This window comes from Capra hircus, chromosome 2 (assembly GCF_001704415.2).
Source record: "Capra hircus breed San Clemente chromosome 2, ASM170441v1, whole genome shotgun sequence".
Taxonomy (NCBI): Eukaryota; Metazoa; Chordata; class Mammalia; order Artiodactyla; family Bovidae; genus Capra; species Capra hircus.
In genome coordinates this window covers 114,611,805-114,628,923 of record NC_030809.1, presented here as the reverse complement: position 1 = coordinate 114,628,923, position 17,119 = coordinate 114,611,805, and the positions used below count along the sequence as shown (strand labels likewise).

Below are 17,119 nucleotides of genomic sequence, written 5' to 3'. Positions count from 1 at the left end.
CAGAGTTCCAGAGACAAGCAAGGAGAGATATGAAGGCAAAAATGAACAATGCAAAAAAATAGAGGAAAACAATAGAATGGGAAATCTTCAAGAAAATTGGAGATATCAAGGGAACGTTTCACACAATAAAGGACAGAAACAGTGAGGACCTAATAGGAGCAAAGATATTAAGAAGAGGTGGCAAGAATCACAGAAGAACTGTACAAGAAAGTCTTAATGACCTGTATAACCACAATGATGTAGTCACTCACCTAGAGCCAGACATTGTGGAATGTGAATTTAAGTCAGACTTAGGAAGCATTACTGTGAACAAAATTAGTGGATTTGAGCTAGTTCAAATCCTAAAAATGATACTGTTAGAGTGCTGCACTCAATATGTCAGCAAATTTGGAAAACTCAGCAATGGCCACAGAATTGGAAAATGTCCGTTTTCATTCCAATCCCAAAGAAGGGCAATGGCAAAGAATGCTCGGACTACTGTAGAGTTGCACTCATTTCATATGATAGCAAGGTTATGCTCAAAATCCTTCAAGCTAGGTTTCAGTAGTACATGAACTGAGAACTTCCATATCTTCAAGGCGGGTTTCAAAGAGGCAGAGGAACCAGAGATCATATTGCCAACATTCATCGGATCATGGAGAAAGCAAGCAAGTTCCAGAAAAAACATCTACTTCTATTCCACTGACTATGTGAAAGTCTTGACTGTGTGGATCACAACAGACTGGAAAATTCTTAAAGAAATAGGAATACCAGAAATAGGAATACCAGAAATAGGAATACCACTTTACCTGTCTCCTGAGAAACATATATGCAGGTCAAGAAGCAACATGGAACAACGGACTGGTTCAAAATTGGGAAAGGAGTACCACAAGGTTGTATATTGACACCCTGCATTTCACATGAGTACATCATGTGGAATGCCAGTCTGGATGAATCCCAAGCTTGCTTGTGATTGAAATCGAGAGTGCTGGGAAAAATATCAACAACCTTTGATATGCAGATGTTACCACTGTGATGGCAGAAAGTGAAGAAGAACTAAAGAGCCTCTTGATGAGTGTGAAAGAGGAGAGTGAAAAAGCTAGCTTGAAACCCAGCATTTTCAAAAAACTAAGATCGTGGCATCCAGTCCCATTACTTCATGGCAAATAGAAAAGAGGAAACAGTGCCAGATTTTATTTTCTGGCTTCAGAATGACTGCAGATGGTGCCTGCACCCACAAAATTAAAAGACACTTCCTCCTCGAAAGGAAAACTATGACAAACCTAGACAGCATATTGAAAAGCAGAGATATTGACTAGAGTGAGGAGGTTGTGGTGTCAGTCAGTTCTAGGCAATTTAAGCTTCAGCCAGGATGACTGAAGTTGTTTGCAATGACCATCTGGGGAAGAAGGTCTGCATTTCATGCAATACTGATGACACCATTGGGGACCTTAAGAAGCTTATCACAGCCCAAACTGGCACCCATTGGAACAAGATTGTATTGAAGAAGTGGTACATGATTTTTAAGGACCAGGTTTCTCTGGGGGACTATGAAATCCATGATGGATGAATCTTGGAGCTTTATTATCAGTAGAGCAGAATTCCTTCTCCCTGCCCTTCCTTCTCCTCCCGCACTAATATGGATGCTTGTTTTTGGAAACTCATGTTAATAAAAACTTAGGGACTGCAAAAAAAAAAAGAGACATCACTTTGCCAACACAGGTCCATAGAGTCAAAGATATTTTCTAATAGTCATAGATTATTTTTCTATAGTGAAAGACTATTTTTCTAATAGTCATGTACAGCTGTGAGAGTTGTACCAGAAAGAAGGCTGAATGCCGAAGAATTGATGCTTTCATACTGTAGTGCTGGAGAAGACTTGGTACTTGAGAGTCCCTTGGACTGTATGGAGATGAAACCAGCCAATCCTAAGGGAAATCAAACCTGAATATTCATTGAAAGGACTGATGCTAAAGGTGAAGCTTCAATACTTTGGCCACCTGATACAAAGAGCTGACTCATTGAAAAAGCCCCTGATGCTGGGAAAGAATGAAGACAAAAGGAGAACGGGGTGGCAGAGGATGAGATGGTTTAATAACATCACTGACTCAATGGACATGAATTTGAGCAAACTCCAGGAGATAGCAGAGGACAGAGGAGCCTGGCATGCTGCAGTCCATGGGGTTGCAAAGAGTTAGACATGACTTAGCTACAAAACAGCAATACTCCCTTTCCCCATTAAGTTTGCTTTCTATGACTGTTTCTGTTTTGTACATAAGTTTACTAGTATCACTTTTTTTTTGGATTCCACATATACGTGATATCATATGATACTTGTTTTTCCCTGTCTGACTTGATTTCATTTAGTATGAGAATCTCTAGGTCCATCCATGTTGTTGCAAATGGCAATATTTCATCCTTTATTATGACTAAGTAATATTCTGTTGTAATATTCCATTTATGAATGGATAAAGAAGGCATATCTTCTTTATCCATTCATCTGTTGATGGACACTTAGGTTGCTTCCATGTCTTAGCTATTGTAAATAGTGCTGCTATGAACACTGAGGTACATACATCTTTTCGATTTAGAGCTTTCTTCAGAGATATGCCCAGGAATGGGATTCCTAGATCATACGTAACTTTATATTCCTTAGTATTTAAGGAAACTTCATGCTGTTTCTCATAGTGGCTGCACCAACTTACATTCCCACCAACAGTATAGGAGTGTTCCCTTTTCTCCACACCTTCTCTAGCATACATATCCCATTGTATGTATACACCACACTTTGCTTATCCATTCATTTGTTGATAGACATTTGTATTATTTACACCTTTTGGAATATGCTGAAGAATGCTGCTATAAACAGATGTACAAGTATCTGAGTCCCTGCTTTCAATTATTTTGAGTATATACTTAGAAGTGTAATTGTGGATCATATGGTAATTCTTTATTTAGCTTTTTAGAAGAGACATCACATTGTCTTCAACAGCAGCTACACCATTTTACATTCCAATGATCACTGCACCAGGATTCCAGTGTGTCTGCCGCCTAATCAACTATTGTTATTTTTCGTTGTTTTGGATCATAGGCTTTCTTATTGGTATGAAATGGTATCTTATTGTGGTTTTGACTTGCATTTCCCTAATGACTAGTGATGTTGTATATCTTTTTATGTGCTTATTGGGCATTTGTATATCTTGTTTAGCAAAACATGTATTGAATCCCTTTTTTCATATTTAGATTAGGTTGTTTGAGGAGTTTGTTGTTTAGTTGTAGGAGTTCTTTACATATTCTGAATATTAATACCTTATCAGAGATACGATTTTTAATATTTTCTTCCATTATGTGGGTTATCCTTTCACTCTCTAGATAATGTCCTTTGATGCATACATTTTTTTAATTTTGATGAAGCCCAATTTATCTTTTTCTTTTGTTGCCTCGCTTTTGGTTTCATATCCAAGAAATCATTATAATATCCATTGTCATGGAGATTTTTTCTAAGGGTTTTATAGTTTCAGAGCTTACATTTATGTCTTTGATTCATTTTGAGTTAATTTTTGTATAAATGTATATGGTAAGATTTGCATATGGTATAAATTATATGGTATAAATGTATATGGTAAGATTTGCAGTATTTCACATGCAAATATCCAATTTTCCCAGCACTATTCATTGAAAATAAGATATAAATTTTTAAGAAAATTAAAAACTCTATTCATATATATCAATATCCCTATATTCTCAGATGCTCAGTCATGTCCAATTCTTTCCATGTAAAAATATAGTGAAAGTTTGCAACTCCATGGACTACAGCCTGCCAGCCTCCTCTGTCCATGGAATTACCCAGGCAAGAATACTGGTAGCTATTCCCTTCTCCAGGGGATTTTCCCCACCCAGGGCTTGAACCCAGATCTCCTACATTGCAGGCAGATTCTTTTCCATCTGAGCCACCAAGAAAGCCCAGAAAGGAACACACTATACTGTTAATAATTTTTATTTTTAAGAAGGAAACCAATATTAGGGAGGAGGATAAACAACAGTTATAATTTTGCTGGCTATAATTTTATATTGTTTAGATTATTTATAAGCCTGTAGTTATACATTATTTATATTATTTTGGAAAGACAATTTTGATGGGATTCTTTTCCTGATGGTTTTTAAGAGAAAATTGGTTGGATGTCAAAGCATGTGATGAGTAAGCCAAAAGGGTTACTATTCTGGTAGGTTAGAGGTCCAAATTTAATAAAAACTCCAAGGCAAGAGAAGTGTAATGTGGGAAAGAATTATCAGATCTCAAGAGAAATACTATTTGTCTAGATAATCTTGGAGCAACGATAGTAAATAGAGACACTTAACAAAACTTGGTCCTAATTCTTAACACTGCACTTAGTCTGCTCCCCCCATTTGTTCTGTTTTTAACCTTCAGCTGAATTTGAGTAGCATGTATTTTGTTGACATATATAAGAGGTAACTGAACACTCAGAAGTCCCCCTGTGCTTTGCCAGGCAAAGCGGCCAAAGTTACAAGGGTGGGATGCATTGAGAGAGTAGCATGAAAACCTATAGAAGACCAGAGGATTTTAATAGCAACATAGTAGGGAGCCAGGGGGGGAGAAAAAGGCTTTTAATTTTACCTTAATTACTACATATTTTATTCTAGAATTCTCAGCAAAGAAAATCCTTATAGAAAGCAGGCTCACAATTTTATAAAATAAATAAATAAAATGCTGGTTGAATGAATGATTGACACATGAATCTGAAGGGAAAAAATGTGAAAAACTAAATAAAAGTAGAGTAATACGAGAGTTGCTTGGTGGTCAAGGTTAGGATTCAGTGCTTTCACTTCCACAGCCCAGGTTCAATCCTTGGTTGGAGAACTGAGATCCCACAAGCCGCATGGCATGTATGTGTGTGTGTAAATGTATATACACACACATATAGCTGAAACTGACAATATACCTTCCTATCACATAAAAGAATACAAGAAACTCCAATCAATATATAGATAAGAAGGTGTACACACCCACATCCACACATACATGATGCTTTAAAACAGGAATAGCCTTACCATGAATAGATTAGCGTTTGAATATAATTTGAAATATATTGGATAGGGCTACTGCCTAAAAGTACACCCAAGCCCATCACCAAGAACTGAAATTCAACATTTAATAATACTTCCCTTTGGTTTCATTAACGCAGGTGCCACAGAGGGGATAATATAATACATTTATCAGTTTTAAATTAAAACTTTTCTAACATATTGCTTTTTTAATTGTTGAAGTTCATGCTTATGGTAACATATCAAATAAGGCAGAGGTAAGCACGCATATCCACATGTGAAGAAAATTTAACAGTTTCTCCTTTTCTTCTCCAATCTCATTGCTTAAAAATGGAGTGAGTGCCTATAAATAGGTAAAGCAAGTTCTAGGCTATGTAGAACTAGCAATAAACAAAACAAAGTCCCTGCTCTCATATCAGTTCAGTTCAGTCACTCAGTTGTGTCTGATTCTTTGCGACTCCATAGACTGCAGCACGCCAGGCCTCCCTGTCCATCACCAACTCCTGGAGTTTACTCAGACTCATGACCCTTCAGTTGGTGATGCCATCCAACCATCTCATCCTCTGTCATCCCCTTCTCTTCCCACCTTCAATCTTTCCCAGCATCAGGGTCTTTTCAAATGAGTCAGTTCTTCGCATCAGGTGGCCAAAGTATTGGAGTTTCAGCTTCAGCATCAGTCTTTCCAATGAATATTCAGGACTGATTTCCTTTAGGATGGACTGGTTGGATCTCCTTGCTGTCCAAGGGACTCTGAAGAGTCTTCTCCAACACCACAGTTCAAAAGCATCAATTCTTTGGAGCTCAGCTTTCTTTATGATCCAACTCTCACATCCATACATGACTAATGGAAAAACCAGAGCTTTGACTAGATGGACCTTTGTTGGCAAAGTAATGCCTCTGCTTTTTAGTATGCTGTCTAGGTTTCTCATAGCTTTTCTTCCAAGGAGTAAGCGTCTTTTAATTTCATGGCTACAATCACCATCTGCAGTGACTTTGGAGCCCCAGTAAATAAAGTCTGTCACTGTTTCCATTGTTATCCCATCTATTTCCCATGAAGTGATGGGACCAGATGTCGTGATCTTAGTTTTCTGAGTGTTGAGTTTTAAGCCAACTTTTTCACTCTCCTCTCTCACTTTCCTCAAGAGGCTCTTTAGTTCTTCACTTTCTGCCGTAAGTGTGGTGTCATCTGCATATCTGAGATTATTGATATTTCTCCCGGCTATCTTGATTCCAGCTTGTGCTTCCTCCAGCCCAGTGTTTCTCATGATGTACTCTGCATATAAGTTAAGTAAGCTGGGTGACAATATACAGCCTTGACGTACTCCTTTCCCTATTTGGAACCAGTCTGTTGTTCCATGTCCAGTTCTAACTGTTGCTTTTTGATCTGCATACAGATTTCTCAGGAGGCAGGTCAGGTGGTCTGGTATTCCCATCTCTTTAAGAAGTTAGAGTCTAATGTGAGATACAAACAAACCGGCTATATATGATGCCAAGGTAACAATAACAGCCATGGAGAAATATAAAGTTAGGTAAAGGATCCAGGAAAGCCACACTTAAGAGGTGCCTTGAGCAAAAACTTGAATGAAGTGGAGGTTAAGCCAAGAAAACATAAGGTGTTCCAAATTAAGTAGCAAAACATGTAGTTCTACGGGGCAGTATGGTTGGGGTGCTGGAGGAACAACAAAGGGGCCAGGGAGCATGAAGCTGATGATCAAAGAGTTGTTTGTTCTTTTTATCCATTTCTGGACTCTTTGTACCTACAAAGAGTAAATTGTGGTTATGCTACCAACTAGATACAGTAGAATTCATTTGCTTCCATTTGTAGGAGATTTAATTTTCTTTTCACCTTTTTAAATGAGTTGCATGGTTCCAAATCCAAATCCAGAAAGCAAAGTATATTCAAAGAGGGTTAGCAGCAGCAGCAGCAGCAGCAGCAGCGTCTATTCCTGTTCCCTTCTATCCATTCCTTCTCATATTAGGAACCATTTTTGAACCTTCTATTTTTAAAAAAGGAAATGTATTTGTAACTCTCTCCCCTTCTTAGCTGCATTCGCATTCTTTCTCTGCTTGTGAGGTAAACAGTAGCAGACTATAAAAATATGAAATACATGATGGATTTGCGTGTCACCCTTGCACAGGTGCCATGCTAGTTTTCTCTGTATCATTATAATTCTGGTATATGCACTGCTGAAGCAAGCAATAAGCTAGATTTTACATGGGTAAGAGCTCAGAAGCGGAAACTATCTGGAAGAGATAGCTTCAGTAGCTGTTGCCATGGAGAGCCTAATGTAGCCACGAGACGCCAAGAAAGTACAAGGTGCGGGCAGAGAGAGTCAGTTGCCCACTGACAGACCAGCGGCTTTGAGAACAAAGTCGAGGACTAATCACCGACAGACCTTGCCTGCCTCACAAGCCAGCCAGGGCCTATTCTGCTTCTGCTCGTGCCCCATTCCTGCCAGTATTCCGCTGTATCACGTGCGCTGTGTGTGCTCGGCCATGCATGCATGCACATGTGCACGTTCAGTCGCTTCAGTCACGTCTTAGTCTTTGCTGCCCTAAGGACTGTAGCCCTCCATTCTCCTCTATCCAAGGGATTCTCCAGGCGGGCTCAGTTGTGTCCAACTCTTTGTGGCACCCTGGACTGTAGCCCACCAGGCTCCTCTGTCCATGGGATTCTCCAGGCAGTGATACTGAAACGGGTTACCATTTCCTTCTCCAGGGATCTTCCAGACCCAGGGATCGAAACGGCATCTCCTGCAAGGGCAAGTGGATTCTTTACTACTGAGCCACCTGGGCAGCCCCTTTGTATCATAGAACAGGTCAATAAAGGGCTTTATTGTTTTGGTTTGTTTTTTAAATAAATTCTTTAGGTACATAAGACTATAAATACAGAATCCTTCTTAGGTACACACACAGAATGTTTATTTGAACAAAGTCATGCCACAAATTTAAAAAAAAGAAAAGAAAATATTCCTTGAGTTCTCTAAGTTTGAACTTTGCAATACAAGTAAGAAAAAGAAATTCTAGAGGTCATTCCAATTTGTCCCAACAGCCTAAAATTTTAGTTAGAAGAATAAGTTTTTGCAAATTACTTCAACCATACTAAGTACCTTAGTTACTACTGAGCAAACATTTATTGAGTGACTACTATGTTTAATACTCTATGTTAGCTGCTGTGGAAGACATAAACATGAATTAGGCCTAATTCCTGCCCTTAAAAATCTTACCATCTCTGCTAGTTAGTAACTTATGACTCTCAGCTAGAAATCCATGCTTCTTTGCCTTGTTTCTATTCTACAACTGGACCCTATAGGCATTTCCGCTATGACAACTGGCAGAATGTTCGGCTTGGCCAATAGAGGGTGCTGGAAAGACACTATGAAGCCAGACCAAGAGGAAGGACTTTCCTTTCTTCTTCAGGTGGATTGGCTTGCAGCAGAGGCCTGGTTGTGTTCACCTCAGCAGTCCTCATGGTTCACTGTGCGGGCCCTGCCTCCAGCAAGTTTCTTCACCACAAGTGGACTGTGGACTGCAAGTTCCTGTGACAGTGATGCCCTCGCCTCTAGATTTCTAAGTTCCTCCTTACTGTTCATTCTTCCTCAGCCAAGGGTAGCAGCTATTCTTATAGTTCCTGCTTCTGGACCCTTTAGAATCTACTCTCCCATTTTTAGTAGTTAGATACCCTTTTCTGGTTAACAAAGTTTATATCAAATTTCCCCTGTTCAAATTACTAATATGATTTCTGTCTTGTGGTTGGTCCCAGCAGAAATACCTAGCAGATAAGGGGAAAAAGACAGATGTAAGTTAATGTAAATTCTGTGAGAGAATAGGCCACTATAATCACAGCCCCAAATCCAAAAAAGTTTCAGGTGTAAATCTACGGAATTATGGTATCAGTTTGGATTGTGTTCAGCTGCACATAACAGAAAACTGACTTCAGTGGCTTAACCAAATAGATTGATTTTCTCCTGTACCATGAAGTCCCTAAATAGGCAGTTAAGGGCTGCTGTAGCTACTCTAAAAAGAAGTTAACTTAGACTCCTTATTTATTTATGTTTTAATTGAAACATGGTTGATGTATAGTAAAGTTCGAGGTGTACAACATAGTGATTAACAATTTTTCAGGATTATGCTCCATTTACAGTCATACAAAATATTGGCTATATTCCCTGTGCTGTACAGTATACCCTTGTAGCTTATTTATTTTATACATAACTGTTTGTGCTTTTTCATCCCCGACCCCTGTCTTCCCCATTCTCCTTCCCCTCTTCCCAGTGGTAACCACTAGGTTGTTCTCTGTATCTCTGCTGCTGCTGCTGCTAAGTCACTTCAGTCGTGTCCGACTCTGTGCGACCCCACAGACAACAGCTCACCAGGCTCTCCTATCCCTGGGGATTCTCCAGGCAAGAATACTGGAGTGGGTTGCCATTTCCTTCTCCAATGCAGGAAAGTGAAAAATGAAAGTGAAGTCGCTCAGTCGTGTCCGACTCTTCGCGACCCCATGGACTGCAGCCCACCAGCCTCCTCTGTCCATGGGATTTTCTAGGCAAGAGTACTGGAGTGGGTGCTACCTTGTTTTATTTTTATATTCCACATATAAGTGATATAATATAGTATTTGTCTTTCTCTGCCTGACTTATTTCACCTTGTATAATGACCTCCAAGTCCATCCATGTTGTTTCAAATGGCAAAATTTCATTCTTTTTTATGGTTGAGTGTTATCTGGCTCCGTTTCTTTCCCAGCTTCTCCATACTTAATGTGTTGCTTCTGTAATCATGGTTGCAAGACTGCTGCTTCACCTCCAAACACTGGGTTCATATTCCAGGCAAGAAAAAGAAAAGAAAAAAAAAATAAACCAGTTGCCTCTAACTTCTTTGCAAGCATTCTTAGAGGCACTGCCAAGTAACTTCAACTCACAAACCACTGATAATTCCTAACTGTAAATGAGCCTGGGAACCTCAGTATTTTTTTCAACTGGGAGCAGGATCCTGTAAGTAAGAGAGAAGGGGAGAATTAAGCTGAATAGGTAACTAGCAGCACCTGGCATATTAATTGGAAAAGGAGTAAGTTACTTACTTCGAGATGGGTTAGTCAGCAGAGGAACATGATCACATATTTATATACGTATTCATTTTCTTTTAATATTAATGATCAAGCAGTAGATTAGATGAGATGAGTAGCAAAGTCACATTGCACAGGAGCATGCAGGATAGGGAAGGATTTATTTAGAAATTATAGTTCATACTTCTTTTTACTGCCCCATTCCTTTCTTCCTCATGCCATCATCACCCAGTTATCAGATATTACCTAATTCTAATGTCCCATAACTTAACATGACTGACTCCACAGCCTAAGAAAAAATGTAGACAGGATTAAATACTTATGACTAACTTATTATTTGACTTTCTCTGTGTCTCTGTCTCTCTGTTTTAAACACGCGTGCACACGCACACACACCGTTCTCAAAGGTAGAACATCTGTTCTTTGAACACCTAAAATTCTTTGTAAATAGTTAAACTCTAACTCACAGAACCCACAAAGGATCTATTCTCTTCTAGGCCAACTCATCTGCTCCTTGACGTGCTGACACATATTAGGAGGGAGTCTGGACACAGAGGGTACCTCTCACTCCTATAGGCAACTAACCTATACGCACCATGGAAGTGAGACTGTTAGGGGGCCTGGCTTTTCTCCTGCCTCTTCTCAATAGTTACTGCTACTGATTTATGGCTGGAGAGGAAGGGCTTTTCTCTAAGCCATTTCCATACACAAATTTCATTTAGAATAATTTTTCCTTTAAGATAATCTATTACTGAAGTATAAGGCCTGTGATGATTAATTTTATGTGCCAACTTGACTGGGCACAGGAGTATGTATATTAAACATTATTTCTAGTGTCTGTGAAGGTGTTTCTGGATGAGATTTTTTTTTAACTGGAGGATAATTGCTTTATAGTGTTGTAGTGGTCACTGTCATACATCAATGTGAATCAGTCATAATTATATATATAATTATTTATATATACATATAAATATATTTTTTATATTTTACATTTTATATATTTTATATAAATATATTAAATATATATATATATATCCCCTCTCTAGTGGGCCTCCCTCCCCACCAAGATCAGCATTTGAATCTGTGGACTCAGTAAAGTAAATTGCCCTTCCCAGTGTGGGAAGCCATCATCCAGTCCATTGAGGAATAGAACAAAAATCAGAGAAAGGAAGAATTCACTTTTTTCCTCCCTATCTCACTACTGAAGTGGGCCATTCCATCTTATTTTCTCAGACTGGGATTTATATCATTGGCCTCAGTGATTCTCAGGCCTTTAGATCCAGTTCAATTATACCATCAGCTTTTCTGAGTCTCCAGCAATCAGTTCATGGAACTTCTCAGTCTCTATAACCACATAAGTCAATTAATTCCATATGGTCATTGTGTGTGTGTGTGTGTGTGTGTGTGCGTGTGCGCACACACGCATGCAGGTACACACACTAAGTCATTTTCGTTGTGTCTGATTTTTTGCGATTCTATGAACTGCAGCCCTCCAGGCTCCTCTGTCCATGGGATTCTTCAGGCAAGAACACTAGAGTGAGTTGCCACGCCCTCCTGCAGGGGATCTTCCATATCTCCTGCATTGGCAGGTGGGTTCTTTACCACTAGTGCCACCTGGGAAGCCTATAGATATATGTAAACAATAATGCTTAATATAATAATGCTCTGTGTTAGTCCAGGTTCTCCACAGAAACAGAACCAGTAGGATCCTGCCAAGAGAGGTCAAATTTTTCTTCCAGCTAGTTTTGTTTCTCTGGTGAACCCTGACTATGACAGAGCATTATTGTTTCTTCAACTTTAGACATCAAAGGACATCTTACCACATACTTCAGGCAAGAATTGAGTGCTTCAGAAAATATACTAATGAGTTTTCCTTGAACTGCACATGTGAATTAACTCTTTTATGTGCTAAAGATTGAGCCTAAAATGATTAGCTTGTGTGTGAGTTTGAAGCATTTGCCTCTGAAGCTGGATCAGTGTCTTAATTGCCTATGAAGTAGATCAGTCTTAACTCGTTCTTCAAGTTTTAGTTCTGAGGGCTTCTCCCCAGGATTACTGCTAGATGATACTGCACTGTTGTGCCAACTAGAAAAAAAGTGATCCTCTGGGTCCATGTTGTTTCAGGGCTCTAGGCCAAGTAGGTCGGATTTCAGTCCCTAGACATCCCTAGATACTTAATCTTTCATGTTGACTTGTACCACTTTCACAGCCACTTGTTAGAACTACTAAATCTGATTTACAGAATTCAAGACCTGACAGAAGTCCAGTAAGAGCGATTTTTTTCCTAAGATATTTCTGTATTCATCTGAAGCCCAAAGATACCCACAAATGTTAAAGTTGGGTCAGTTTTGAAAATACTCGGACTTTCTTTAGTCCCTGGCCCTACAGGAAAAAACATTTACAATCCCTTAATTCTCCCAATCACAGGGATGGGAGAAAAACCAACCTCCCTCTCTTTACCAAGAGGTAACTTTGTGCCCAAGTCACAAAGCTCTTAGATCTATTCATTTGCTTATTCTTTTGTCCCAGTACTTTTTTTGGGGGAGGGGGGCTTATTCCTTTGTCCCAGTATTATTTTGGGGGGGGGCTCCAAAATCACTGTAGATAGTGACTGCAGCCATGAAATTAAGACACTTGCTCCTTGGAAGAAAAGCTATGAGAAACCTAGACAGCATATTAAAAAGCAGAGACATTACTTTGTCAACAAAGGTCCGTCTAGTAAAAGCTCTGGTTTTTCCAGTAGTCATGTATGGATGTGAGAGTTGGATCATAAAGAAAGCTGAGCTCCGAAGAATTGATGCTTTTGAACTGTAGTGTTGGAGAAGACTCTTGAGAGTCCCTTGGACTGCAAGGAGATCCAACCAGCCAATCCTAAAGGAAATCAGTCCTGAATATTCATTGAAGGACTGAGGCTGAACCTGAAACTCCAATACTTTGGCCACCTGATGCGAAGAACTGACTCATTTGAAAAGACCGATACTGGGAAAGAGTGAAGGCGGGAGAAGAAGGCAACAACAGAGGATGAGATGGTTGGACAGCATCACCAAATCAATGGACATGAGTTTGAGTAAGCTCTGGGAGTTGGTGATGGACAGGGAGGCCTGGCTTGCTGCAGTCCATGGGCTTGCAAAGAGTCGGACAGGACTGAGCAACTGAACTGAACTTGTCCCAGAAGGTCAGGCCCACTTTCCCCCAGAAGATTATTCCAGACTTCTGGAACTCTTTTTCAGATTCCTTTACAGAAATGTATTTTCACTTTCCGCTAAGCAGTGAATAAAACGTTTTCCCACAGAGTCCTATTTCACAGAGAAGAATGACCAGGAAGGGATCTCTTTTAAGAAAGAAACCTACCAACTGATAAAAGGCCAAATCTCATTAAGAAAGTCAACTGAAAGATTAAGTCCCACTATCCTGCGACCAGCTTAGATCAAAGGTGAAATAATCCGTTCGGTTCCCTCTCCCTGGGCTAGTTTTCAATATCTACTTTTTGTCTCTCCTTCACCCTTCTTCTTCCCGCCACTCCATCTTGGGGCGGCTGTCTCTGTCCTTCCGGACTGGTTACCAATAAAGTTGTTACAAAGTGACCTTGAGCGTTTTCCGGGCTGCACCCAATTCCCCGCCTTCTCCATCCGGGTGCTGCGGTGCGGATAAGAGCGGGACTGCGCGTGCGCGCCCAGCCCCATTCCTTCGACCTCTGCCGCCGCGGCCGCCGCCACCTCCGTGGAAGGTAAGCGGAGGGCGCGGAAGCTGGGTCTGGCCGTGGTGAAGCCGCGCCCTAGAGGGACCCATTCATTCTGCCGGCACCTCGTTTGGCGCTGGGCCCGAGCTGACCGCGTGCACGGGAACCCGAGGGACTTGGGTGGAAGTACGGGCCCTCGGAGGACACTTGACCTTAAGCCTCTTTGCCTCCGCAGAGAGGAAGCGGGAGAGGAGCCCACGTCTCCTGTCACCCAAGTCCTCCAGCTGCGCTGTCCCGAAGAGTGCAAGATGTTCGCCTGCGCCAAGCTTGCCTGCACCCCAGCTCTGGTGCGTAGCCCAGACTGGGCCTGGAGCTCGAGGTCCAGACCTCTTGGCCCGGACGTCCACGTTGTTGAATGGGTCACCTCCGCGTGGAACTCACGGCCCTTTCAGGACAGTTCCCTCACGCCTCTTAACCTCTGTGTCTTTTTATCCCTTTCCTGGGGTTTCTTACTTCGCTCCTCCCCTCCACTCTGGCTATGGAGAACCGCCGAGGCCTAGTTCCTAGTTGTCAGGTCCAGCTCGGTGTAGGTCAAACCCTCCTTGCTCCTTGTCCTGGAACGGCCCCTCCCCCACCTCCGCCGACACCCAGTTGGATCGGGGCACGCAAGGGTTAGGATGCAGAGAAGGGTGGAAGGGGCCTCGAGGCCTACATTCGCTACTGCTGCGGTCTCCATTACGATTTGTAGGTCAAACTCGATGCTGCAGAGGAACTTTGCCTTACCCTGTGTGGGCGGAGGCGGCTAGTGCAGGAGCTGAAAGTTTCTACTGCCTTTAGGGTGTTATTTCCAAAACCATTTTGGGGCACTTTGTGTGAAGATCTGGGGGGTTTATCTTAGAGAATCAGGTCTTGGTTCTGAAGGAATTCTCTATGACCTTAGTGGACACTCAAGGGCAGGAATATGTCCTGATGGTCAGACTGTTTAAAAGATTGTTCTTCCACCAATGTGGAATTGTTTAAAATGCTTTTTAATTTTATGATTAATGGACATATAGGAATAATCTTAGAAATAGCGGGAGCTCATGTTAACTAATGGGCTATTTAAAATGACAAGCGTTTATAGTACTTGTTGATCCACTTATCAGAGAATGTGGGGTATTTATTGCGGGTTTTCTGATCTGAATTGTGGTACTATAATAATTGAAATTTTAAAAGCAATACTTACTCTTTCTAACTAATTGTTCTTAAAAGTTTTGTTCAGAGTATTACAAATACATTATGAATAAGTTTTAAAATTTCATTAACAGTTTTGTTAAAATTGCTTCATGCATTGAAACATGATCAAATAGCCAGGATAAGAATCAATAGAGAAAAATCATGATGTTTCTGACTCATTTTTGCAACTTGCCTTTTTAGAATTCATGGTGTGGGAAGGGTCCTTGAAGTCATATCTGTTGTCTTAATACATGGAATCTTTTTCATGAACAGATCAGAGCTGGATCCAGAGTTGCATACAGACCAATTTCTGCATCAGTGTTATCCCGACCAGAGAATAGGACTGGAGAGGTAAAATTAACTAATGCTACCAAAGAAGTCTTAGGGTCTTTATCAAAGCAAAGGGGGAAGACCTCGTTAATGAATGGTTTTAGGCAGGCCTTTCCACCCTTTCATGCAAAAAATTTGCAGAGGATGAGCCAATGAAAAAAACTTTATCCAAAACTTAGTCACCTGAATTTTGGCCAGGAAGTATAATTAATATATATGTTTAAGTGTTTTGAGTTGCTGGTGTTTATGATTTTGATAACAGTTACTGAAGAGCCTACTCTATTAAAAAGCATATGCACATACACTTTCTTAATTTTCAAAGACCTTATGTGGTGTAGAACCTGTTGTTCCTTTTCTGCAAGACTGGAATTATTCTAAGCCCTAGAGTTTTCCATTGTGCCACACCATCTTCTATTCAAACTCAGCTACAAATATAGAGCAGTGCTTATCATTTTGACAGTACCATGATTAAAATCGCTAACTATGATTACTGATTTGACCTTTGCCTTTATTTCCTGCTCTCCAGGGCTCTACGGTATTTAATGGCACCCAGAGTGGTGTGTCTCAGTTAATCCAAAGGGAGTTTCAGACCACTGCGGTCAACAGAGACATTGATACTGCAGCCAAATTTATCGGTGCAGGTGCTGCCACAGTAGGAGTGGCTGGTTCTGGTGCTGGTATTGGAACAGTCTTCGGCAGTCTCATCATTGGTTATGCCAGGTAATTTATATTGCCAAATAAATAGTTTGAAACATGTTTGAAATAGTTGGAAACTTAGAAAACTAGTGACATAATAATAGCTACTTTCTATTAAGCGCCTTTCTGTGTCTTGCATTACATTTTGAGTACTTTGTATGCATTATCACTGGTCCTAAAACTCCTTGGAGAGACTCCAGTTTACCTATTAAGGACTAGAGAAACTCCTTGTCTAAAGTCAGAGCAAGAGAGCTCATGCTTTAAAAAAATACCAGTTTCCATTATTTAAGACCTTTTATTTAAACTATCAAATCTTAAACATACTTTTATAGGGATAAGAAGGTCAGAATCCTTCATAATGGATGAAGACTGACCATTGACATAGGGAGATAATGCCTCCCTTTTCCCATATGATTAGGAATGAAGGGAAAGGAATGTCACAGGCAGAACCAAGAGAGATCTGGGCAGAACGCTGTGCCAGTACTTTTCAGCTTACAGAGAACCCAACACTAATAATCTGGTTCTTTAACATCTATCAACCATGCTAAAATTTGAATAATATGATATGTGTTGTCTCTTTTAGAAACCCTTCACTGAAGCAGCAGCTGTTCTCATATGCTATCCTGGGATTTGCCTTGTCTGAAGCTATGGGTCTCTTTTGTTTGATGGTTGCTTTCTTGATTTTGTTTGCCATGTAACAGAAATTACTGCTTGAAATGTTGGCATTCATATTAATTACGGATATAATTCTGTGTATCTTACTGTGACTCCGAAAACTGTAGTGTTGGTGTCATGGAAATGTCTGTTATTTCCAAAGTCATTTCATTAAAGATGAAAACTTTAATTTTTGCTGTGATTTGTATTTACCTAAATTTAAATTTAGATCATCACTGAGAAGAACGTGTATTCAGGCAGAGGCTGTATCAGTCCCTGATGATGGGAAATATGCTAATATAATTTTTATGGGAATTATTTTAATGTTTTGCACATTGTAAATTATAGGGCTTTAGTTTATTCATATAAAGGGGAAATGTTTGCTTTGAGCTTCTATGAAATATGATTAAATCAGATTAGTTAATTACTTAAGATGGTCT

General features: G+C 40.2%; 2 protein-coding genes across 2 annotated transcripts; both read left to right on the top strand.

The window, feature by feature from the left end:
- On the top strand, nt 1,352-1,549 carry LOC102180086 (ubiquitin-like protein 5). Its single transcript, XM_013968287.1, has one exon. It carries the CDS (start codon nt 1,352-1,354, stop codon nt 1,547-1,549), a length of 198 nt encoding a protein of 65 aa, XP_013823741.1.
- ATP5G3 (ATP synthase, H+ transporting, mitochondrial Fo complex subunit C3 (subunit 9)) lies at nt 13,703-16,874 on the top strand. Its single transcript, XM_005675936.3, has 5 exons — nt 13,703-13,832; nt 14,020-14,131; nt 15,273-15,350; nt 15,856-16,049; nt 16,609-16,874. Exons 2-5 carry the CDS (start codon nt 14,093-14,095, stop codon nt 16,721-16,723), a joined length of 426 nt encoding a protein of 141 aa, XP_005675993.2. The 5' UTR covers nt 13,703-13,832; nt 14,020-14,092; the 3' UTR covers nt 16,724-16,874.